Source organism: Schistocerca gregaria, chromosome 3 (assembly GCF_023897955.1).
Source record: "Schistocerca gregaria isolate iqSchGreg1 chromosome 3, iqSchGreg1.2, whole genome shotgun sequence".
In the NCBI taxonomy this organism is placed as follows: domain Eukaryota; kingdom Metazoa; phylum Arthropoda; class Insecta; order Orthoptera; family Acrididae; genus Schistocerca; species Schistocerca gregaria.
The window spans coordinates 345,366,454-345,393,684 of record NC_064922.1 but is presented as its reverse complement, the minus strand read 5'-3'; the positions used below and the strand labels follow the sequence as shown (position 1 = coordinate 345,393,684).

Here is a 27,231-nt window from a genome sequence, read left to right as displayed (position 1 = left end):
TGGAAGATGAAATGCAAGTAATCTTAAAGTATCTATTTGGCTCTATTGAAAACATGTTAGCAAAGCTAACTCTTAATTAATTCGAAAGCAATTAACAGTTTTGTCAAAAGTATTGTTTGTGTAACTATATCTGTTGATTTCATAGTTTAAACAAGTAATTTGCCTTACCTCTTGTAGTAGAAGAAACTGTTAAAAAGATGGAATTTTTTGATGTATTCAGTTAATGATTTAAGTTGTAATTGTAATTTCTATAAATTTAACTTTGAAGAATGTGTAGTTTCAGCACCTATTATTGTGAGGATATATAAGGGCCCAATTTTTGGTCACAAGACAGTCAGTCCATGGCCAAGTTTCAGACGAGGAGCCTGTGTTGGTTTGAACAACAACAATGATTCAACCTAACTGTGAAATAAATGTTACACAGTTAGGCCATGTGTTATGTCTGCTCCATACGTACATTTCTATTCTACAAGAACTGTGAAATTTGTGATTCGGTTTTTACTGCTCGTAGATGTTCAATAGTAACCTATTGTAGCAATACGTGGAGGTTTGGCTGCACACTGTTAAGGAGGCTTATCAAAAGTTAAATAATAGTGCACTAGCCCTACAATGGTGTATTATTAGGGGGTTGTGAACAGTGAAATTAAAGTACTGTGAAATGCAACTGTGCACTTGTCGGTTACATTATTTACCGGTAGTCAGTGTCAGAATCCACAACCCATTTTTCAGCCAGTGTAGCAACACAGTGCATCAACACTGAGAACAACAAATGAAGAGATAAACGAAGCAGGGGAACCCATCACATATGGTGCCTTGGGTGAAGATTATTGTATGTGGGCACAATAAACTAGAACTCATGAACTGTGACAGTTAAGTGTGAACTCAAGCAATTTAGAGTAATTTAAATGGAAGAGATGATACAGCCAATCAGCACTGTGGTTTCATAGCGAAGAAGGTGCAGTAGCCAATCAGCGAGCAGGTTCTAAGGAAGCATCCATTGAGTACAGTAGCACCCAATCAGCATGCAGGTGGATGCTGTTGACTGGAGATAAATAAGACACCTTGCCGGGAGAATATCAATTGCCGCAGCCGTGCAGATCCAGATGACAACTGCGAGAACCACAGCAGAGCAGTAGCAGATGAGTGATTACAACAAGGTAATTTATTGAAAAAGCTGTTTTCTATTAAGTGATACATAATGAGTGGCCGTAATGAACGAGACAGTGTGATAGAGGACAAGGGACAACAGGAGACTGATTCTGCAGATGCTAATAGTTATAAATCAGACACAAATGTAACTCTGAATTATGACGACAAAACTCCTATTGTAGATGAAATGGTAAAAGCATCAGCTACAGTGTATGGTGAAGTGAGTGGAATGGACAAAAACAGTACTGAACTACATGAGAGCATTAAGGTTTAGGAGGAGGAACCTAGTAGCAAAAGTCAGCAAAGGCAAATGTTTATGGCAGAAGAAAATTTGGGAGCAATTTTTTAAGGTAAATTACGAGTAGTTTTAGTTGTTTGAGTAATATGAGTACAAAATATGACTTAATGAGACGTAACATCCATTTGAAACCCATTTAAAAGCATATTTTTTGAGCCAATTTGAAATAAACAGGAATCTCTGATGTAAACAAAAGGTTAGTGGTATAGGTAAACCTATACTTATAAAATTGTTACAATGAAAATGTTTACTGAATTATGATTGTATTGAAGTATATAAGTCCTGCAATTGGTAGAAATATTTAGGATTAAGGTAATTAGGTGAAATCTGGAACAAATGAATCGAGTACATTGGTCAAAGTCATTTCTTTGAAACTGAGATGTATTTGTATTAAAACAGTATCTGAATTAAAGTCTGTGGTATTTGAATGAAAAACCAACTGAGAGAATCAAAATTGATTAGAAAATTAAAATGTGATTAGCGAAAATGTTATAAGTGGTGAGCAAACATACGTAGTTCTTTAGGTGTTTTGTTAATAATAAATAAAAGACCTATTTTGCCACATTCAGTGGCAGACTTGGAAAGATATGCATTGGTAGGAACATTTTCCAAACCATGTATCTCTTACAATTTTATAAAAATAGTAAAAGTATTGATAATATTTCATATTCAATGTTAAATGCTTGAAAGAGCTATAAGAGTCAGTGCAACTGTTGAACTATGTCATTAATTGTGAGGCAACAGTTTTAATTGTAATTTACTAAAAAAAACCTTTATAACAATACCAAGTATTGTTCGGATTTCTGTATGAAAGGGCAGCCATGTTGGCATTGGATAGCAGTGTCTTATCAGATGCTGTGGAAGAAGCATGTAATTGCTTAAGTAAGATGTATGTCACTGTTGTAAGCATGTAAAGAGTTTTGTCTAAGTAACATAATAATGGAAATGTGATATAGAAGAAAGGTTCTGAAACATAATGTTTGTATTGGTCATTATTGGTGTAAAAACCAAGTTACAGTGGACATGAAGGAATACAGTGCTTGTGGCAACAGCAGATAAAAAGCAGTTGAATGAGTACACCCTACATAATTATAAGAATTTTTAATAATAATTTCACAATTAGTAGTATGATAAAAGACATTAGTAATAGTAAAACTGACATGACTAGCTTAAAGGACAATCTGAAGTAAAAACTTAAAAAGGAGATTAAGGTAGTCAGAATTAAATAAGACATTTGATGCAGTAGTTAAAGATTGTGATAATACTAATGAGAAATTAAAATTGAGTAGTAACTGTGTAGGAGGGAGAGAGTAACTCTGTAATGACATTAGTAGGAAGGTGGAGGTTGTCGAGACACAATGTGCTGAAAATAGGGTTCAATTCTAGAACAAAATCTATCACATAAAAATGATTTAGAAACTGAGGTAGAAACCAAGTGTGCAGTACTGATAGAGGAAAAACCGGTAAAAGTAAATGAAAATGTAGATTCAAAAGTGACAGAAATGTAGAAAAACGTGGAAGAGGTACAAAATCTAAAGCATAGAGAAAGTGACAGTGGGTGCAATGATGATAGCAGCGATGAACCCAGCAGTGATGATGATAGCAACATGGTAAGTAAAAAGGAAGTGTGGCACCCTGTAATAACAGCAGGTGTACAAGGTATACATGTTAAGTGCTTATTGGACAGTGGTAGTGACTTCAATGACATTTCACAAGCATTTTTTGAATCCATTCAGAACACAGGGGGTATAGTGGTGATGCATTTGTCTGGAACAAAAATTATTGGTGCTACTGGTAAACTATTAGAGTGTGAAACAAGAGATACTATTAACTGTGGAATTCGCAGGACAGCTATTGGAGTGAAATTGGTTGGTGATTCATAATCTCAGCAGTGATGTAATATTTGGGACTAATGCAATTAGCAAGTAGGTTGTTCACCATTCTGTGTTGAATTCATAATATGGCAAATAATGCTTACCCCAACTGCCTGTCTCATTTTTTGTGTTTGCTGAGACAGTCAAACTCTTCTCCTAGTCTGTCTGTAGCTTATAAGTAAATTAGAAACACTATCTTCAACTTTCAGATGGTTTTGTAGTGTAGGATGCTTTGTGTAGTAATATTTTAGAAAAGTTTTTTTTCAGTGTTTCTATGTGTGTGTATATTGTGTTAGTTATAAGTAATGGAAGCATAAGAGGATGGAACAAAATACAGTGGCATCATGGTTAAAGGATTTATGTTAAACAAAGAGGTAAAGTAAACTGAAAATGAAAGGTGTCAGCATTTGTGGAGGATAATTAAAATCTGAAGTAATTAGATCATTGGTGCAGCAGTAGAGGCAATATGCAGTATAAACCACCTTAAATACAAGATATTAATATTAATTGTTGTATAATAGAAGTGTTTGTATTCAGTGCAGTCTGTATATGGAGATAACTATCTACCTATAGAAGTGTGTCATGGTACAGCCTTTTCTACCATTAAGGAATTACAACTTTTGACATAGTTGCCTGGAGTAATGTATTTGGAAAGAATAAGAAAGGTTTGTATGTATATTGCACTTCCAGCTAGAATGTTAAGCCAATAATAGTTTTCTGAGTGATAATTTTGTCTCATCAGTAATGAGAGTTAAGTTTGCCTTGGCATAAGGATCTGTTACTGTGAAGTGTTTTTCAGTAGAGCCAAGTTTGCATTAGATAAGCAGAGCAGGTGTTTATTTATTAGTTAATGAAGCAAGAATGAAATAATGAATAATGTTAGGGTCTTAACTCCACTAGATAACAAGGTAAGAAATTTAAATAAAATAATGGAGCTGACAGACATGATTAATGCAAAAGATAACTGTATAAAAACAAATGTGGTGTAACTGAACCGGGAATAAAAATTTTGAACTAGGCAACATTAGGTAGTGTTTATATTGGGCAATTCATGACACTGCAGCTGGAATGAGAGATTAACAGAAAGAGCAATATTTACAAGTAATATAATGCTGCATCATTGGATCAATAGGTTATCTGAAAACTTATATTTGTGTTCCTTGGAATTATGAGCTTAAAGTAGTAATACTGGGATGAAGAACAATACGTTTGGTGATTAACTGATAACTGTGGTGCTAGACTGATGTGAATATTTCTCACAGGTCGACTATTTGGTAACATTTAGTGATTTTGTGAGGAAATGATTTTCTGGCTGAATGAGAGTAGTGCTCAGAGTGGAGTAGAGAAGTGGGGCAATGATTTGGTATAACTTCCACCCACTTAACTTTGATTTGAATAGTAATTAAGTTATGGGATGTTGACTATTCTTTTTTCATAAATTAGTGGTTAGCAAATCTATGCTGCTGCACATCTTGAGTTTTTGCTATGTTGCAAATGGAAAAGAAACCCAGATCTTTTAACTTTAAGCAGTTTCAGACAGTTATGACTTACAGTAATATTTTTTAGTGTAATGTCCACACCTTTTGTACTATAGTCAAATTTAGTGCTAATCATTGTAATGTAATGACAACGATGTAATGTACATATATTTATGATGTAAAGACTATTATTTGCCATTATTGTTAAACTTTTTTTCTTAGACTTAAGTTAGAAGAAAAAGTAAGTGTACTAAAGTAGGATATTTTGTCTCATTTTTTCATGTACTGTTACAGAGGAGAACCATGTCCAAGGGAACTGATAGCAGTGCATTTCCTTGTTAACTGCCACTTGGACCTATTGAAGGCGTGGACAGATTGGTGAGAAAGTGTGTAAAAGATCATTAAAAGTATGAAGATTTACATTGTTTGCAAGACAGGACTTGTATCAAATGATATGTGTCTTTAAATGTAATCTTCGCATACCCGAATAGGACATCACTTATGATGAAGATGTCAATTTTTTGTTAAAAGTATAACTTGTGGTTATTTTATGATACTGTACAATACACTGTATGCAATTATTTTGTATGGGGATTTCCATATGGCCAGTTAATATAAGTATAAATTTGAAAAAAATATATGTCTGTCATTTTTGATAAGATTTTTTATGTAATATTTTTGTGTATGCAGATTTTAAATGTGATTTCTGGCATCACTTGCTGCCATTGAATTGCCCAGTAACTATTTGCAATACCTCTCTGGTCAGTCCAATGAGGGAGTGATGCGACAAAGCTAGCTGGGATATTTTTACTTCCCATTTTGTTTTGCCATATGCCTCCTTAAATTCGTTTTTTCACTTTTAAGTAATTATCATTAGCATATGTGAATATAATCTGAATTTTCATGAGAGAGAAAGAATGGCCCACAGTTTTAAAGAATGTAACACCAGATCTAGTTTTGTGCTTATTTTTATGTAGTAATTGATTTTCTGATTTATATTGGTTATTACTAGTTAGTATCATGTGTTATAGGGTGAAATCACTGATTGTTTCGTAACTTAAATTCTATTGCTGATGAATAAACAAATATAAATTCTGTACTAATTATAAACATTTGGAAGATGAAATGCTAGTAATCTTAAGGTATCTATTTGGCTCTATTGAAAACATGTTAGCAAAGTCAACTCTTAATTAATTCCAAAGTAATTAACAGTTTTGTCACAGGTATTGTTTGCATAACTATATTTGTTAATTTCATGATTTGAACAAATAGTTTGGCTCAGCCCTTAAAGTTGAAGAAACTGTTAAAAAGATGGAATTTTTTGAATAATTCAGTTAATTTAATGATTTAAGTTGTAATTGTAATTTCTGTAAATTTAGCTTCAAAGAATGTGTAGTTTCAGCACTTATTATTGTGAGGATATATAAGGGCCCAATTTTTGGTCACAAGACAGTCAGTCCACAGCCGAGTTTCAGACGAGGAGCCTGTGTTGGTTTGAACAACAACAATGATTCAACTTAACTGTGAAATAAATGTTACACAGTTAGGCCATGTGTTAAAAGAATGACAGTGTCTGCTCCATACGTGCCAATCTATTCTTCAAGAACTGTAAACTTTGTGGTTAGGTAGTGCTCGTAGATGTTGAGTAGTAAACTATCATAGCAGTATATGGAGGTTTGGCTGCACACTATTATTGAGCTTATCAAAAGTTAAACAATAGTACACTGGCCATATAACTGTGTATTATTAGGGGGTTGTGAACAGTGAAATTAAGGTACTGTGAAATGCAACTGTGCACCTGTAGGCTACAATATTTACTGTAGTCAGTGTCAGAATCCACAACCCATTTTTCAGCCAGTACAGCAATGAAGTACGCCGACACTGAGGGCATCAAGCAAAGAGATAAACAAAGCAGGGCAAACCATCACGACTTGCTGTCTGATGAGACTGTTTCCTGAATTTTCACATTTCCATTTGTTGTTTCTGCTATCTTTCAATACATTTTCATTTCCCCATTTCCCTTTTTCATTCTGAAGGTGGTAGTTTATTATTTACAAAAGCTCTTGATGCATTACTCCTGTATTCATATCACTATTGTTTCTTCTTTAACCAGAATATTTTATGTGATTAACACAGCTCAATTTTTTGTATATTTTTACTTTTCGTGTAAATCATTTGTACTGATGAAAATGGCTTTTCATGTGTTCTTTGCAAACAGAAATAACAGCACCTAGGCTGTCAAACAAATAATTTGCTGGCTTTCATCATCTTTTATCAGAAGCTTTGATCAACATAAATTGATTAAATGATGTGAATTCCTCTAAATCTGTAACTTGAACTCAGCAAAAATTTTAAAGTACTGTTTTACTACTTTTTCTCTTTCTTGCACTTTTCATGTATGAGATTGATTAATGATGGTATTATTCTAAGCATTTAATGTCAGTTTCAGTTAATCCAAAGTGATCTCTAGAAGTAAAAGAATGAATTCTTAAGTATTGAACATAAACATTAACTATACTAAGAGAGTGATGCAGAGTTAACTTGAAATGACAATTATATATATAATTCAGTGTATTATATTAAAAACAAAGATTCCAAGACTTACCAAGCGGGAAAGCGCCGGCAGACAGGCACATGAACAAAACACACAAACACACACACAGAATTACTAGCTTTCGCAACCGATGGTTGCTTCTTCAGGAAGGAGAGGGAAAGACGAAAGGATGTGGGTTTACACACATCCATCCGCACATACAAAGACACAAGCAGACATATTTAAAGGCAAAGAGTAAGAGTGTGTGTTTGTGTGTTTTGTTCATGTGCCTGTCTGCCGGCGCTTTCCCGCTTGGTAAGTCTTGGAATCTTTGTTTTTAATATATTTTTCCCATGTGGAAGTTTCTTTCTATTTAGTTCAGTGTATTAGATAGATAAAACACTTTTTGCCTTGTTTCATAAAAGTTTATTATTTTTGTACATCTTGGCTCTTCTGTGGCAAGTGAAATGCAGAAAACTATACTGAGACAGACTACTGTGCTACTGTTCCCCTGCACCCTAGTAGGAAAAAACACAATCTCCATCAGATCATATGAATTTAGGAAATCTACCAACATCCTTTTTTTGCACTTTCATATACAAAATTAATATTGAAGTCACCACATATAATTAATGTCTGGTGCTTCCTATAAAGTGAATCAAGAATCCTCTCTGTCTTGAGTAGAACTGCTCTGAAGTCAGAGTTAGGGGACCTATAAACAACAAAAATTAGAAGTTTAGTTTCATTAAGTTCAACTTCCCCTGCACAAGTTTCAAATATCTGTTCAGTGCAGTGCCTCGATACATCTGTGGACTCAAACGGAATACTGTTTCTTACATACATGGCCACTCTGTCACCCCACAAGGAACTCCTTGATAAACAGCCAGCTAACTGTATACTGGTAAAGGAAGTCTCTGAACTGTCAAATTATTTAACTGATGCTCCACTATATCGAAAGTTTCAGAGTCAGCATCTATAAACAATTCACTAATTTTATCTCTAATACCTCTTATATTCTGATGTAATATACTAATTCCTTCTCTGCTTGGAAACATTACATTCTCTGAAGGTGATTCCTTAGTCAGTCCCTTAGTTAGCAGTTATACCTATAAACTGACTTCAATCTAGGAAAAGGTGCAGCTCTAGCAGAAACTACCCTTTGCTGTCAGTCACCTGATTCAAACCTGCACTAGGCTTCACAATGCCGGTAACCTGGTACTCCCTCCCCAACATGTCCTGCAACTACTGGCTCACACCTCTACCGTGTGAACTACCTAGCAGGCAAAACCTTCTTTCTCTTAGACTTTGCAACTGACTTAAGCCTCCTAACTGCTGAGGACTGCTGCATGTTTCCCACACCTACAGCTGCAAGAGGCTCCTCTCCACTTACTTCTGACAGTTGGTCAAATCTATTGCTTATACGCGAAGTACAACTGTCTGAATACCTCCTCCTCCTAGCTGCCTTCTTGCCAACTGTCAGTTCCCACTCCCCAGCATCCTTCATCCTCCTCAACCTGTCTAGTTCCTCCTTTGCATACCGTAACTGCACCTGAAGGGCACGGATTTTATGCTCCTGTTCCCCTATCAACTTATTTCTACTAAAGATTCTGCATTCCCAGGAGAGGATCACACTAGAATGCTCACTTGCTTCTCCACTGCATTCCCCCCAGTGAAAATACTTTGAACAAATCCCATACTGTAACTCACTACTCACAAACCTACAACAGAGCCCACACTTCTCACTCATAGTAAAATTTTACAGTTCCTAAAAAAAACTACATGTCTACATTACCTAAGTTCAGTTACATCAGTAGAACTATTTATAGAACTAACAATAGTAGTCTCTATATTCACTCTCTACTAAGAAAGCAATCATTTTTATTAAACTAATAAACCACAACTAATAGCAATACCAACAAAATGTCACAAAATGTATTTGCTAAAACCAAAAATTCAAGTGGCCATTGAAACACTCAACCAAGTTAAGACAGTGAATGAAAATTTTACTCAAATATTTCACTAGAAACAGTAAGAAATGTCAGCTGAAAACTAAAGCAATGAATTTTCTTAATGACTTCAATGCACAGAAACTCTAAAAACCACAGGAAGCGAATGTTTCCAAAAGTGTATTAAATCGTTATTTCACCACAAACAGCATGAAACAACATTGAAAACTATTAAATTTAGTAACTGTATGACAGTGCACAAACAACTTTGCCAGTACTTAGCTTTATAACCACTACAGCTGCAGCTGCTCACCACAAAATGTAAACACACTACCAAGGCGTGAGACTTGGATGAACAATGTAAGCAGATGGATCAATATTCCTTGAAATAGTGGGCCCTGAAAGATCAATGAACACTGTGCAGAAACTGAGTGAAACTACAATGTTGCTTACAATGAATACCATTCATCCTGGTCAATTTGTGAGTGATTCAGAAAGTGTATATACCAATCTTGACACTGAAAGACATTAAACTCTACATCAGATATTATCCATGTCATACTTTTATGTTGTAAATACAATGCCTCAAAGACAGCATACTTCCATGGATGTATAAATCGCGACACCTACCTGTACAGCAAGTGCTGAATAGTGAGTTAAATAGTGATAAATCGCCCTCAGAATTTTGCTGTCACTTTCATAATTTACTTGCTGAGTATGAAAATTCTGATAGAATCTTGCACCAAGTGTGGTTTAATCAACTACCATTCACCATTAAAAGTGCTTAGATTTCTAGCAATAGAGGCAATATGTCTTCACAGTTGGATGTCACAGACAAAACTATGAAGTTGTGCTAAACAATAACATGGGTGTGGTGTTACAAGCATGTACCACAACAGCAATGTTATCTGCCCCCCTGTGGCACCTCCAGGAAACAACAGAAAGAATGCTATTTCACATCAGCTGGGAGGTAATGCCCACTTCAACAGGTGCCATAGTGGCAACAAATGAACACTGGCCAGAGTTGGCACCACAAGTGTTTCAGAAAATAGCCATGGAAGTGCATCTTTTCTTATGCTTACAATGACAACAGCAATGGGGTCTACACACAGCTAGCTGCTGCTTCAAAAAGAAATGCTTACCTACAGACTGTGTTTATGGTTCCTCACAAAATTCTGATGCTTTTGCCACTATGTGCCAACAACCATCAGCTGTTAAAACCTCCACCAAAGGATCAGATTTAATTTCCTGCATTGGCAATGAAAGCACAAATGGTGTAGTGACACAACACAGCATGGCCAACACATACCACAGGTAACATTGGCCATATATCAAAGATATTCACATATTTCATACATACCTAAGTGACTCTAGTTTGTAAATTAGTATGGTGCATGTGAAACACCATAAAAAAAACCTCAAACTATTTTACGGGGAGCAGACTGTGATTGGATCTCAGTTTCAAGCGATCTGTAGAGTTAATTTTCTTGTTAACAGAACCAGTCCTAGGAGCTGACATTTTGTGTCACTATAACATCAACATTTTCTTGAGCATGGCACATACACATATTGGTTCTGAAACTAGTAAATGATTTTTGGCAAAGTGCTTTACATCACAAGTCACTATACAAGTAGTTATTCTCACGGTTCTGCTACACTGAGTATACGGATGATAAGAGATGGATTCAAACAGCTCAATTTCTCACACTCCAGACTGCTCACCTGATGTGGGTGAAGCTTTGGAGTGAGCATACTGTGACTTGCAAGACAAGCTAGCATCCCCACAGTGCAACAAAACAAACATTTTTGTGGAGAATAAAGTGTTACTTTCCAAATTATGTCCAGTGACTATTAAATTAGAGACCATTCCAGCTGAACTAGAAGACTTAATAAGGATTCTCCTACACCCCATACTGTGTTGACTGCTCAAACATTTCAGCCTGGACCTGTTAATGAGCAGTCATTGCCTCCTACCACTGTGGCGTACAACAAATGATGCCACATTCAGACTCTGGATACTCCTGTATCTTTCAACACTCATTGACTGGTGCCTCACAAGTACACAGCAGCCAAGGAAGTGATTGGAAAGGACACTTTGAAAATCCTGCAGAACTGGAAACCCACTAATTTGTCATTAGATTGGATAAAGCACTTCAGTGTATCAGAGAATGGTACTACTACCCAGTGAAACGACAGTGGCCATTAGCAGTCTGTATGTGGGCTTGTTGAGTGGTGCAGTACAAGCATCAAGAGCTGTGCTCTTCTGAGGAAAGTGGAGGAAGGGGGGGGGGGGGGGGGGTCAGTCACCAAAATTCCTCAGTGAACTTAAAAACAATCACCAAGAGAGGGTAGTGTGTTGATATCTTCATCTTTGTTGATCTGTGTTCAGTTTATCTTCGTTCTTTCAAGTGGTCAGTAGGTTTTGTATTGTGCTCTATTTTATATTTCTGGATGGTGTGTGCAAGAAATTACTTTTGCTCTACTGCATCACATATACCTAATTTGTATTGTGGGTCAACATTCCCACAGACCTGTTTCATACTACGAAACAGGTTTTTGTCAAACAAAGTAAAAAAGTGTTTAGGTTAGTTAAAATGTGGAATAAAAATAAATACAAGAAACTAATTTCCATGATTCTGAAAGGCATGATGTCAGTAATTATACAATAAATTACAGAGAACTATCCAAGTTAAAATATTACTTTTCTATACTACTTGACAATTAGCTTTGAGCCTAAGCTCATTATTAAATCAGCCTAGAAAAAACATAATCGAATAGTAAGCACTCTGTACATCACAAAACAGTGCCACAGTACAAAGATAACTGATAACAATTGCTACTCACCACTATGCTATGCAATAACACCCATTACGACAGCCACATGCCTATTAATTCCAGTTAAATACGTCTTGAAAATTAGTCCAGGGCTGAACTTCATTCACATAACTAAGATGCTGCAATGTAGAAGCTATTAGGAAGACTAGGATAGGAGGTGATCATCGGAACTGTAATGTCTAGCAACAAATTTATTTTACATATTTTGTTCCTTCTCTCTTTTCAGATTCTTGTAAAGTTATTAACTGCACATCTGGTAACAAGCATTACAGACTACATATTTTAAATACAACATAAATCTTTACAAGGAGATATTTAAGTTACATTTGTAATGGAAACAAGAAGGTGTGTACACATTATCATGTCTAGGCCATACTCGGTCACTGATGAAATAAATTGGATACTAGTAATGTGAAAATGAGTTTTAAAACAACCAACAAATATATCTATAAACAATTTTTTACATATAACTTAGTACAATATGGCAAGATAAGATTTTTGAAGATTATTGAAACCACACAAAATAGGTAGCAAACAATTACATAAAATTAGTCATAAAACAGTGGTAAAACCACGTCATTAGAAATAAACCATTAAACACCATCAGAAATAAAAGACAGCTGTGTACAAAATGGCAAGATAAGGGAGTTCAACATGAATAAAATCACACAGTCCAATATAAAACAGTTGTCATTGCACCATGGCACTGTTTTTGTAATGTACAAAGTAATTACTGATTTATGTTTTTCTAGGAGGATCTGATAATGCACTTAGGCTGGAAACTAGTCATTAAGTAATAAAGAAAATTAAAATTGCTACTTCAGTTCTCTGTAATTTATTGCATAATGTGTAAATAATGAAAGTTAATAATGGTTTTTGATTGTATGTTTCCATTGATTTGAAAGTACAGGAATACTGCTTAATGATCTGAACTGATACACTCAAGAAAACTTTCTTCTCATGAAAAACAAGAGACAAAATTCAAAGATTTTTTTGCATTACATTACATTACATTACACTAAGGGGCGATTCTATAAGTCTGTCAAATGGGGGGGGGGGGGGGGGGGGGGGTTGGAGGGGGTTTGGGAGAATGGAATATGGTTTAACAAAAGGAGAGGTGGGGTCATCTGCCAACAAATTGGTGAAATTTGGTGTTGCTTAAAGTAGTTTTTGGAAACTGTTTTGGAGTTCAGGTTAAAAAGTGTGTATTAATAAATAATAAAACACCTATTTTCAGTTAAATGATATTTATTGGTTTAGGTAGTAAGCTATTTGAAGCTCTTATTCTTTTGTTAAAATGTGATTGGAATATATTGCAACCTATATTGCTGCAAAATTATTAAAAAAAATGATTGAATCTGTTGGAGTAGTATATTCACTGATTTCTGAAGTCATTTTATCCACTGTAATATGGTACACCATGGGGAGCTATAGCCCCCATAGCCACACCCCCCCCCCCCACCCCCCACTTGCCACCACCCCTGATTACACTAATACTTGCTCCATAGATCATTAATATGACATTTTGTAATGATGTGGATCATGTCAGTTTAACATATTTTGTTTACACTTTTTTTTTACAGTTACTACTTCATATCTAGAAATTCATCTATTGAGTAGAAAGAATTGTCATTCAAAAATTCTTTTAATTTGTTTTTAAATGTTAATTGGCTATCTGTCAGACTTTTAATGCTGTTTGGCAAATGACTAAAGATTTTTGTGGTAGTACAATGAAAGGAAGAAAGTCCAATCAACTCTGTTTAGATAAAACTATTAAAAAAAACTTGTTAACGCTTACAATATTGTAGAACTAGGCCATCTGTACACAGTGATGAGTCATTCCAGTATATTCCATAAATATTTTTGAAGCTCTCCCCTTTGGAAATTGGTGGACATTCGTCCCATTTCTGATAAATGATCCTCTCGTGGGGCATTTGCAAGGAATGTCACAGTTGCATAGTCTTAAACAGCTACATTTTATTTATGTTTATGTTTATTTGAAAAAAATGATATTTATTTAGTAAAACATCTTAAGAACAACAATGTACTCTGATACAATATAAAAAAAATTAATTAACAATATTCTTTAACACTTTGTAATCTTCATAAGATTGTACTATGTTGTCTCTTTTGGAAGTCGGCCACTGAAGAGTGTTGTTAAAAAACTCTTGATGCTCTAATGGAATGTACTTCATTATTTTATTAAGATCTTGCAGCTTCTTGGTATTTATAGGAATCTTATTGTTGTTTGCAATAGCTCTGAGATAATCAGGTACTTGTTTTCCTTTAAAAAGCCTGTATGTATTGTGAAACAGTCCATCTATCCATTCCAAACAAACAACATGCCCTGGATTCTGATGTTTATAGGGCAAATGCTGAAATCTAGGAAGTGAAAATCTTTCCTCTACTTGACAATTTACACCAAATGAAGATTTTTTAAAGTGGCGTGGCCACCATTCCTTAAAGTCAAGTCTTTACTTTAAATGAATTCAGTGTTTTTTCTTGAATTAACTATCATTTCAATGTACTGTTTAACAGAGTAGATTCTATCCTGTTGTCATATGACTCTTGATTATGGCAGAATCTCTATCACATGAGAGGAAGGAGTGACATGAAACTGAAAAATAATGAAGAATTATTGGAAATTTCCCAGTCATTGTGAGATACATCAGGTACCGTACAACAGTGTTTTTATTTTGCCTGCCACACAAAACACTGAACACATGTAGTTCTTTCACTAAGTTAGGTAGTCTACTTATGTAGTCACTGAGAAATGTGCACACTTCATTGGGACCTCAATTACCTTGTCCCTTGTGGTAGCAGTAAAACTGTGCTGTATTGTCTTTCAGGTTATGGATTCCAAATACAAAAGGCCACAATTTTCTGTACAGGAAGACAAGGAAGGGGAACATTTTGCATATAATCAAACACTAGGCCGACTACATCGTTCCTTTCAGCACACAGTTTTATCACCTCTTGCAGTTTTTTATAAAACTTAGATGCTCATCGCTTGTGAACCATCAATTCTGCGACAGCCACTCATTTTGCAACTTCATTCAGGAATGGAGATTTAATTTTGGCTAGAAGCTCCTCACAGGCAGAACATACATCTACTTGTGGGCAACCGAATCTACAATGAAAATTTTCATTGAAGTGTTTGAGATAATATTCATACTTCACTATCAGTTATGGGTTTTTATCACAAAACAAGTCATGCATCTTTTTCACATTTAAGTTGGAATCCAAATATACAATACTTTTACCACTGTAGTGACTGGTGGGTTGGGAGAGATCAAATGTCAGCATCAATCTTAGCAAGGACATCAGATCCAACTGTATTTCCCTGTTAATATGCTTTCCTCTACAGTCATCTGGAGACTGGTTATTAACAGCAGTGATGTTAAGTGTACAACAGCCTTATCAGTGAGAGCATGCAAACTGCAAAATGCTTTGTGACATACCCATATCCTTATGGTCAAAGAATCTGTATGTACCTTTCTCTACAAATGTTGGAGTTTCTTTTCTGTTCCTTCTTCTTTGTTGAGGTGAACTATCTATCAGTTCCATTAACTGCAGACCTTTCTCCCTCTTAGTTTTACCATCATACAATCTCCTAATTATTTCTATTTGATCTTCATCTTTGAAATGTTCAAAACACATTTTGGAATAACTGCACTAAAACAGAATTTTGGAGCAAAATTACAGTATATTTCACTTGAATATTTAGCAGTGAAATGAAGACAAATATCACATGAAAACATTTATATAAAACTTACTTGCATGGCAGACCAGACCACTTTTGTGGGGGTTGGGTTGTTTGTGGGAAGAGACCAAACTGCGAGGTCATCAGTCTAGTCAGATCAGGGAAGGACGGGGAAGGAAGTCGGCCATGCCCTTTCAGAGGAACCATCCTGGCATTTGCCTGGAGCCATTTAGGGAAATCACGAAAAACCTAAATAAGGATGGCTTGATGCGGGATTGAACCGTCGTCCTCCCAAATGTGAGTCCAGTGTGCCACCTCGCTCGGTGAGACCGTTTTTGTGGCACAAATAATCCTTTAGAGGTTATGTATTGCTGTCTTAGTGTTCTAGCTCTCTTGTCTCTTTCTTTGACATCATCTTTTACATTTCTTACGCCTTTTCTTCTCCCATGCACTTTTTCAATTTCACAGTCACTTTCACTCATTATGCTACGAGTCTACAAACGCCAGCTTACATAAACACAGATAATAATGTGGGACAGTAAAACAGAAACAATGTGTTTAAATGCCATGTAGTAGCATTGTTGTAACATTCTGTACCTGACATCTGGTGATGCTGCTTACACTAGTGACTGGAAAACAGAAGAACTTCCCGTATTTTTACTTGTTTTTGCTTCCTGTTTCCACTCACTGATGAGCAGACCGTCCCAAAATTAAAGTTATAGCTCAGATTATTTTCTGAAAAAAGAAGACTTTCTTTCTTTTTCCAATTAGTGATTCATCACCCCTTTCTGTGTCCCCTTAGTAGTGAAGATCATCCTTTCTTCTACTGCTGTAGCTATGCACTTCACTATTATTTTTGAATTGGCATGGCCTGTTAATAACAAATTTCATAAGTGAATACACATATTGCAAAGGTAATATGAATATTCTGAGTTCCTTAAATAAATGTCTGCAAGGTGATCTTGGGTGGGCTTCAGCTATTAATCTGATTATACACTTTTGTTCAATGAATACTTTTTTCTTAATGATGAATTTACCCCAAAATATGATGACACATGAAAGCAGTGCATGAAAATAGGCATATCAGGCTGATTTACTGATATTTTTATCACCAAAATTTGCAATAACCCTAATAGCATAACTGAATGTAACATGAATGTGTTTCTTCCAGTTCAATTTCCCATCAATGCACACACCTAGAAATTTTGAATATTCTGCCTTAGCAACAGACTTCTGTTCAAAGTCTATATTTATCAATGGTTTTATGCCATTTGTTGTATAGAATTTTATGTACTGTGTCTTCTCAGAATTTAGTGAGAGTCTATTTGCAGTATAAACCAGTCTAAATTCAGTTCTAATGCTGTAACAAATGCAGGAGAGAAAGCAGAGAACAATATACTAATGCAAATATACTATCCAGTATATCAGAATAACATTAATCAAAAACGTGATTTCATCTGTGTGCAGGCATGGACCCAGCATTTCCTCTCTACAGTTTAGAGCCCATTGAGAACCGCCTTGACGCAAGTGATGCTAGCTTTGTACAGGTGATACACACCAATGGTGGACTTCTGGGATGGAAAGATCCTATGGGCACAGCTGACTTTTACCCAAATGGTGGAACATTCCAGCCTGGCTGTGGCATTGATATTGGATGTTAGTTATTTATGAAATTATGTGCTTTTAACTTTTATTCAAAAGTAGAGAGAGTTGTATTGCTATGCAAACATCTATGCTATACTATGCAACTGAAGACCTATAACTTTTACAGTTCTGTTAACCAAATATGTAAAAATCCTTTGTGAAATATGGTACTCTTTCTCAAACTTAAATATTGTAACCAAAATGAATCCTTATGCATTTAAAAGTAAAGAAAATATTTAGTACAGTATATTACAAGTTTAGGTATTTCTGTTAATTAAAAATATACCATAAGGATAAAGACTAAGCTTTTATTTTTTCAGATGTTAAGTTTCTGTAGTATTAGGTGATGCATCTAGATAATAATTGTCTTTTTCTTAAAAAAAAAACATAATTGAAAGCTGTTTGCTCATGTGGCACATAATTCCAAATGGTAGCTTTATAATCACATTTTTTTCTGTGTGGCTACAGTAAAGTTATGCATTTTTTTTATTCCACAAATTCACAGATACCTGCAGTCATGCTCGGTCATTTTACTATTTTGCTGAATCCATAACAACAGAGATAGGTTTTACGGCACACCAATGTGGCAGCTGGAATGACTACATGAGTGGAAATTGTGCTGGGAATCCAACAGCTCTCATGGGAGAGACTACCCCAACCAGGTACAATACATTCATAATGTGTAATGTGATTTTGTAACTGATGTAGTTTAGGAGCACCTGAGTAATCTAGACCAAAAAATAATGGATAATTACATATAACAATAATTGTCCTTATATTCATTCAAACATACTTAGTACCAATGTGTGTCCCCGTTCTGTTAGGACTGTGGCTATGAAAAATAAAAGTCATAGCTTATGTTCACGGAATCACTGACTTGTTAAAAATAGTCTCCCACTGAAAACAATGCATAGCTGAAATAATTTTGAAGGTGTTTTGAAACAGTCACTGCAGTCCTTTTTTGGAATTACATTTAGTACTGCAGTACAGTTTTTTGGGGATGTTCTTAAATGCATTATAATGCCATACGTTCATTACCAACTTCAATTAGGGGAGCAATCAGAAGTTAGGTGGGACAAAATCTGGCAAATATGGTAGGTGATAAAGGATTGTGATCTGTTTTCTGCCCAAAAACTTGTGCACAATCTTCACTTTGTGGTCTGGTGCATTGTCATGGCGGAGCAATCAGGAACCTCCCTCTTGATATTTGGGTCAAATCCAATGAATTGGGTCAAATCCAATGAATTGTTCTGAGTGAGATGGCACAGTGGCTAGCACACTGGACTCGCATTCAGGAGGATGATGGTTCAATCCCACTTCTGGCCATCCTGATTTAGGTTTTCTGTAACTTCCCTAAATTTCTCCAGGCAAATGCCGGGATGTTCCTTGGAAAGGGCATGGCTGACATCCGTGCCCATCCTTCCCTATTCCGATGAGACCAGTGACCTCACTGTCTGGTCTCCTCCCCAAAACAACCCAACCACAATGAACTGTCACAAACACAAAACTTGATCAATGTCTCACTGCTCCACTGCCATTTTCTGATGATGTCAGGAACACATTGTTACAATCATTGCCAGGATGCCTGCTGTAGTGATGATCATTCTATGTCCTTCTGTACAGTTGTTGCTCAAATTTCAAGGACTGTAAACCCAAAACCTGACTTGCGATAACATTGCAATTTGGAATTTCACATAAGCAGTCCTAATAGAACTGGAACACAATGTGTACATCATGCTCTCAAGGGAGTGAAAACATGTTTAAATACCCTGACTACTCATTATTTATGCCTTGGGAGTTACCAAAAGAAATTCAGGAAAAATCTGTCATTCTAAGATTCTCTCTCTCTCTCTCTCTCTCTCTCTCTCTCTCTCTCTCTCTCTCTCTCTCTCTCTCTCTTTCAAACACACACACACACACACACACACACACACACACACACACACACACACACACACACACACAGGGTGTTCCAGGAGGAATTATTAGTATTCAGGGATAAAGTGCTGAATGGTAATTATAACATTTAATGTATGTTGTATAGTGAACTGAAAATTCTCATTTCTGGCCTGACGTGACATACAGATTACTTATGATATCACCCCACCCTCGAATCTGGTAATTAAGTAACTACAACAATCATATAGTGAAATCAAGCAGCAAAGGTTTATGAGAGTAAGGGATTGATATGCAAATGGAACAGATTAATTAGAGGATTAACACATGAAACCTTTGCTCTTTTTGCAGTGCCTTTTACACACATAACAAATCTCAGGGTCAGTTTGAGTAGACATGAACACAACTCAATTATTAATGGGAAGGAGGATGGAATGAATCATCTCACCATTATTCATAGTCATTGTCATGTGGTGATGTTGGCAGCAGACAGTGGGTCAGTACGGCACATCGCCTCATTGCTGTGCTGAAGTGGCTCGGCAGCTGCGATTAGTGTCTTGCAGCTTTGTTGTGAGGCTCCAGAACAGTCTCCATGTTGAATGCTCATAGCAGGTTGAATAGCTGAAGTAGCATTGCCAGAGTGTTGGAAGACAGATTTAAATGCTTAGTTTAGTGCTTCGTTCCCAAGCACCATAAGGATTTGTCCACTTAACACAGACAGCTCCAGGATAAGTCACAAATTGGGGATGAACATTCAGATGGGAGTAAAGATTAAGTAGGCAATGTGTGGAAGAGCCTCCATCTCCTCTTTCTTTCATACTATCTCACCAACTGTTCCATCACTTCTCCTGACTGTCCTCAATGAATTCTTCTTCCCCTTGGCATTATCCATTTGTGGACTAAACTTGTAATGCCACCAAATGACTGATGACTGTTTTGTGAATAATGCAGAGTGGAAATTTTCTGTCTTGTGTGGGCAGGTGTGTAACTTGGGAACTGGCATTTTCCTCACATATTCACTGCCGAAACTGTTCCCAGTGTTGGTCGCAATCAATCCAACAGATTGTTCTGATGTTTCCTGCATGCCTTAGTTGCTGTGAAAACATTTCTTAATAATGGTAGTCTCTACATGAGGCCTGGGCAAGTTAATGCTTTGTCTGAGAACCTGCTGGAATTTATGTTTTATAAGCACCTTGTTACTGTCTGGCTGATTTTTCTTCCACAGTTCCATAGTTTCTTCTGCCTCCCTCTGTGCATTCTTGGCAGTTTTGTGTCTACACTTTGTCTCTCTGCCTACAGGGGTCTTTGAATTATTGGCATGTTTCTCGCTTTTTTAAGGTAGGGTAAAATTGCTGCAGCCAGCTAGGAGTCTCACACACATCCACATGTCCATTCTTGACACTTGTGTGTATATGCTCTGTCTCAGACTGCAGCAGCTCATGAATTTTTGGCAAGCTTCTCACTGTCTGTTAGGCCCTTACAAGGTGTCTATTCTCAAATGAACCAAGAGTCTTTTTCTTAAAGCCTACCCATTTCATGGGTGCGGAATGCCCTCATGTCCACGTCTCCTGTGGTCACTTTACGAGGTTCAACTTTTTTCCCCTACACGGCAGCTGGCACTGGGAGGTATTGAAAGTGTCTGCCAGCAGAGCTACTCCATAGACCCTTGGCATGACTCTTAAGCTTTTGATATGGAAGGTTGAGAGTCTTGGCATAGTGTTCAATATGTGTTCACTTGGCTCTTCACACACACACACACACACACACATACAAATGTTACCCATAATAAATGAAACAAGACACGTAAAAATAAATAGAGATCAGAACAAGTGAACAGTGCATGAGGAACACATATCACATTGAACGGGGTAATGACATCACAGACGCACATAAGACACACAAAATAACCATGGAACAGAGATGTGCGAAAATAAAAATAAACTTTACACCCTAATACTGTTAACGTGGAGATATGTCACAAATTTAAATAATAAATACATACAAGGCACACAGAATTAGGATGTGTCTAACTAAAATAAATCTTACCCTGTAATGATGTTCATCAATGAGTTATGTGGGACATACACCAACATGATAGACACAAGAGACACACGAGTTATGATGTGTGAAACAAATAAAACATGTTGAACACAAATGAACCTTACACAACAAAAAAGTTTATCAATGAGTTCTATGTCACAAATGTCAATATGAGAACCACATAAGACACTTAAAAGTAAGACATGTAACACAAAAATTGACCTTACACAGTAATGAAGTTCATCAATGAGTTCTGTAAAATGGTTACAAAATGGATGTCAGTTCAAATACTTGCTCGCACAATAAATATTGATGACATTAGAGATGAGCAAACTGAGCCACGTAACTGTTTTGAAACAATGAAACAACACAATGTAATCTTTATATAGGCAGTTTTGTAACAGTGAAATAGTTTCTATTTTGTAAGCATATAGACCTACACATTACATCTTCTTGAATGTCTACTGTATAAATATTTCATATAAACACAAATGAGGTGCGAGAGTGCCATTCATATCACAGACAGTATGAAACTTTCACCTAGGTATCTTGGAAGTTTCGTATTTCCTGCAGCAAATGCACTGCTTTCGTGTAGTGTGACTTTCATACTTTTCAATTGGCTGAGGACAGAGTTTGTATGTTTGACATAACAGATTTTGCCAAACTCATTTTTCTGTATTTTAGCTCCTAATTTTGAGAGGTTTTATGAGTGAAAATCTGTATGTGCTCTTGAAAAAGTATGTCATGAGATGTAATTTATTGAGATAGCTTTCTAGTAAGCAAGGCACTGAATTAACATTTATGAGTGTGCTACTCACACTTTTCTTATAGTTAAATTTTCCATTGTTTGCCACACAGAGCAGGCCTGTAAAGTGACTGATGCACAAAGATAAATAAATTACCATAACAGGCTGGAGCATATAATGCAATGGTCAAGTATGGCAGTTTTTCGTCAAACATTCACGTCATCTGGATACAGCTCATAATATGTACATTTGATAGAACTGAAAAATATGTTAAGTCATTTCAAGGTAACTGAAATGCAGAGATTGGTATGCTTCCTTGAAGTATAAAATTCACTTAAGCAACCATACATCAAAACTTGCCCTACTTACATCTGCCACATAAAAGTGACTGCACATACCCTGTGAGCAGTGAAGAATTATGCTGTTGATATGTGTGCATGCTCATGCATATGTATGTGTGATAGAGATTTTTGAGGTCAGTGTTTCATTTTATATCTCTTGCAGACATGGGAAAAAGATAGCTAAAGCAGCCTCACTCTTTCTCTCTCTTATACAAACGCTTGCAATCATGTTCTCCAGGAATATATCAAACTCTCTGTGTGCATAAGAAGGGTGCTGTTGTAATAAGTGTTTATTTCTGTTTCCCTATACGTTTTGTTTGATATAATACCTTATGAAATATATGAATTATTGACAAAATGCCATAAAACTCTCAAAGCTACCAAACTACGTTTTTTTGGCACTGCCAATGGAATGCTTTGGCGGCCACCACTGCTTGCAGCATGTGGATTGTCTATACTTTACATCAACCCTCCTACAGCTTGGTCAAAATCTTGTCAAATGCTGCCACTTGCTAGAGTTGATTGTCCTCACCACAACTGGTTTGGCTGGTGGTGGATTATCTGTAGAGCACCGAATGGGTTTCTGTCACATTAAACAGCACTTGTTAATTGTGGCATCTTTTGTTTCTTTTAATACTTGCCCAGTTTTTGGAAATGTATGCTCCCTGAAGTGAGGATCCAGTAATGTGCTCCACAAGCAATTGCTTTATCTGCAAACGTTTAAATGAGGTGGGTACAGATTCCATCCTCAAGTTTAGCAATTACTGTATTAATGGCTTTATTGCTCTAATCTGAGTTTTTCAGTCTCAGACAATTGCTTCGTATATCTTTACTTAATAAGACAGCTTTTGACAATGTTACATTTCTTTTGCTGCTAATTTCTGTTGTGACTTGATCAAAAGGAAATACTATTTCACAAGATTTTGCAATAACTGACCAGGCTTCATTGGACAGTTTTCTTTTTTTTTCACACTAAGGAGGGCAAGAGTGCAAAGACTCTTTGATTTTCAAAAGCCTGTCAAACATTTCATACATGGAATTCCCTCTCGTAGGACAATCTTGTTTCAGCGTTAAAATAGGGAAGCCCATTTGCATCTGAATATTGCGTAATTTCTGAAATGCTTGAGGGCTTCTTTTGAAAAAGTCCACTATTGACTTCACTTTGTCCTTGTTTCTGTAACTGGTTCAAGGCTTACTTGCACAACTAAATTTGTGCATGTGCAAAACAAGGTACATGCCACCATTTGCACATCATCACTGCCTTCACCACATTTGGTGTATTATCTGTAGTGCAATGTATAATTTTATTGGTAATACCTCAAGTTGAAGACACATTTTGTAACTCACTGGAAATGTTCTCAGCTGTATGCTTGTTATGGAATTTAAAACTAGATAACAAATATGACTCCAGATTGCAGGGTTTTTATAAATGAATGAACAGTCAGTGCAATATAATTCTTGTTTTTTACAGAAGTCCATCCATAATTCATAATGAAAATGTAGGATGCAGCTTGCATTGCAGATCTTACTCACATGGGTGTGTTATTGAATACTTGACACAGTAAACTCTTGGAGTTTCATTTAATAAATAAGTCATTTTTCTAAACTCTACACTCTCAACTATATTAAATGGAGGATATTCTTTAACAACAAGTCTTAAAATCTATTCATCTATTTTGGCTCATTTGGATGAAGACATTGGCTGCTCTTGGTGCAAATCCGGTAATCTTTGTTTGTCTACCACACCTACCCAGAACTGAACTGGCAGATTCCTGAACAGTTGCTGCAGAAATTGAACTGGCTTCGTCACTGCCCAGATTCATAAAAACTGGATTCGAACAAGTTTCACTTAAATTAACTGTTGGATGCTTTATGCCATAAATGTCTGTTTAAGCAAGAGGTTGAACTACTTTTAAAAGACAACAACACCAAGTACAAGTTACACTTAATTTTGTCAGCATTCATCTTCATAAAATAATTCCACACCATGCTTCATAACGCTATAGCTGAAGACAGAAGAACCACCATGAACGGAACTGGAGGTGTGATCAAACTGAAGAAACAATGTATATGCTACTGGGATTCCTACATTCCATTAGCATAGGTAATATACCTATCCTGCTAATTTCGATGCACACAAAAGGAATCATTGTGGAGAATAGGGCCATTGACTATAGACTCACAAATAGATCCACTTAATTCGAGTAAATAACAAAATATAATAGACAAAATTTTTGTTCCTCAAGGCGTTTCAAATCATTACTATAAATTCACCATGCTTTCCAGCCCTTCCCATTCACCATTTCACCATCAGTGATACATAAAGCAGATTGCTTGCAATTATACCTACATCCAACTAATGTATATGTCTAAAAACTGCCACTCTGTGGTTTTTTTGATTCAAAATGTTGTATGCTTACTTGCATTTTTAATATGATTACTGTACAAGAACACAGAAGCATTGTTATAAAAGGTGTGTAATTTAACTGAATGGCTTTCATACGTTTGTTATTTTGAATGTGAATAGAGTGCATTATTTTACTGTTTGGTTAGAGTTTATAAAGCAGATATTACGCCATTTTGGAATAGGGCAGTCAGCCAGAAATGAAACTTTATTTTTGGAAATCTCAAGCTTCATACTGTTGTTTGTCAAAAATATTTTGACACTCTTGAAAGTGTTCCATAAAGTGTTTCATAAAGTGGTATTAAATGTGTTTCAGTATCTGTGCCAAGCTCGAATCTCATCCAAGAAAGAGTGAAATGAAACATCACTGTTTCAATACAGTTAGTCTGTTCCAAACACAAGCATACTGAAACAGCGTTATTTTGAAACAACGATACAGTTTCTGTGTCTGGCTTGAGATCAAATCTGGTCCCATTATCTGAGACAGGGCGGAATGAAACACAACTGTTTCGAAACGATGAACCATAGCCTTTTCAAAACACTGAAACAGTTCCACGTATTGATACACGGTATCAAAACATAGAAACAGTGGCCAGGTCTAGATGGCATACATTGTTTGACCACCACTAGCCATCAGGATAGTATGGGATGGGTAACATCTTAATTTTTTTTCCAGCAGTGCACCACATTCCTCCTCACTGAGTTTGGTTCCCACCATACAGCACATACGGAAATGAGATTAGAGCGATCCTATCATGGAACCTACAATCATTAGGAATAAAGTATGTATAATTGACTTTTGGGGGCCTTCCTCTTATTCACCAGGTTTTGTAGTATCTGCTGTGCAAGTTACATGAAGAGACTCAAGTCTCAACAATAAAAAATAACTAAATAAAAAATTAATAAAAAAATAAAAATTGTGCATGTATGTATACTCAATCAATCTTAACTTAATCTTAGTTTATAACATACAAAATAATTCTAACATGCCTCAATCCACATTCTATGCACTACTTTGCAAATGTGAAATGTCTTTACTGCTGACTGTAAGGTACTTTTGGTAAACCTCTGCAACAGAAATTTTGTCAAATAGAGTGCATGTGTGTTTCTCACCATCCATGCTAGCATCACTCAATTTTACACATTGTATGTCAATATGATATAACATGTACACACCATATTACAATTAAGGAAATGCAGCAACAAAAAACAGTAACATACAATGAAATGGTAATGTACTAGCATGAGCTGCATTATAATCCTGTGCAACAGGAAGTCTTATGCTATCAAAGACAGGTGGCTCCTATCATCCTGAATGACTGATAGTCAGACACACAAACATGGTGCATGTAGTAGCAGTGAGCGTGCTATCTGTATGTAGAATGGGGAAAGCACACGATCTATCTGAGTTTGACCGAGAGCAGATCATGATGGTCCAGAAGCTCAGCAGGAGCATTTCGGAAACTGCACAACTTGTCATGTATTCATGGAGTGCTGTGGTGAGAGTCTTCTACTTGTAGTGAAACCAAGGTGAAATCTTATGGTTTTCCACCCCTCATTACAGATGTTGGTCATCATAGGCTGGGCAGACTGGTAAAACAGGACAGTCGGTAAACAGTGGCAGAACAAACATCAGACTTTAACTCTGGGCAAAGTATGAGTGGCAGAACAAACATCAGACTTTAACTCTGGGCAGAGTATGAGTGTATCTAAACACACAGTGCCTGAACACTCCTTTGATGGGCCTCAACAGCCAATGACCTGTGCATGTGACAATGTTGACACCATGCCCGCCCACAGTAACTGAGGGGTCAGCATAACAGGATATCAATCCTAAGAGTTCGATTCCTAGCTGGGTTAAAGATTTTCTCTGCTCAGGTACTGGGTGTTGTGTTCTAATCATCATCTTTCATTCCCATCGACACCCAAGTTGCTGAAGTGGCGTCAAATTGGAAGATTTGCACCTGGCGAACGGTCTAGCCGACGGGAGGCCCCAATCACACGACATTTATTTGACATGATGACATCAACAACTACGACTGAAATGGGCATGCAACCATCGGCACTGGACACTGTCACAGTGGCAGATTGTTGCATGGACTGATGAATCTCAATACCTTCTTTATCATGCTGATGGTGGGGTACGAATCTATTGTCTTTCGTGGAAGCAGCTTCTTGACACCTGTACTGCGGGACGGAGACAAGCTGGCACTGGCTGCATTATGTTCTGAGGAACATTCACTTGGATGCCCTTGGGTCCAGTGGAGCTTGTGCAAGACACCATGGTCACCGAGGAGCATTGTACACTGGTTGCAGACCACGTACATCCCTGGAGACCAACATG

At 36.5% G+C, this 27,231-nt stretch overlaps 2 protein-coding genes across 2 annotated transcripts in view; one reads left to right on the top strand and one right to left on the bottom strand.

Annotated features, from left to right (window-relative positions):
- The window catches only part of LOC126355221 (lipase member H-like), a 107,577-nt gene that overhangs the window by 53,908 nt on the left and 26,438 nt on the right, over positions 1-27,231 (top strand). The window contains exons 4-5 of the mRNA XM_050005480.1: positions 17,284-17,472; positions 17,966-18,122. Of these exons, the coding sequence (XP_049861437.1) occupies positions 17,284-17,472; positions 17,966-18,122 (346 nt within the window). The remainder of the gene's footprint in view (positions 1-17,283; positions 17,473-17,965; positions 18,123-27,231) is intronic.
- Positions 7,747-27,231, bottom strand: part of LOC126355219 (uncharacterized) — a 175,355-nt gene continuing 155,870 nt past the window's right edge. The window contains exon 7 of the mRNA XM_050005477.1: positions 7,747-8,044. Coding sequence (XP_049861434.1) covers positions 7,962-8,044 — 83 coding nt within the window. The 3' untranslated portion in view covers positions 7,747-7,961. The remainder of the gene's footprint in view (positions 8,045-27,231) is intronic.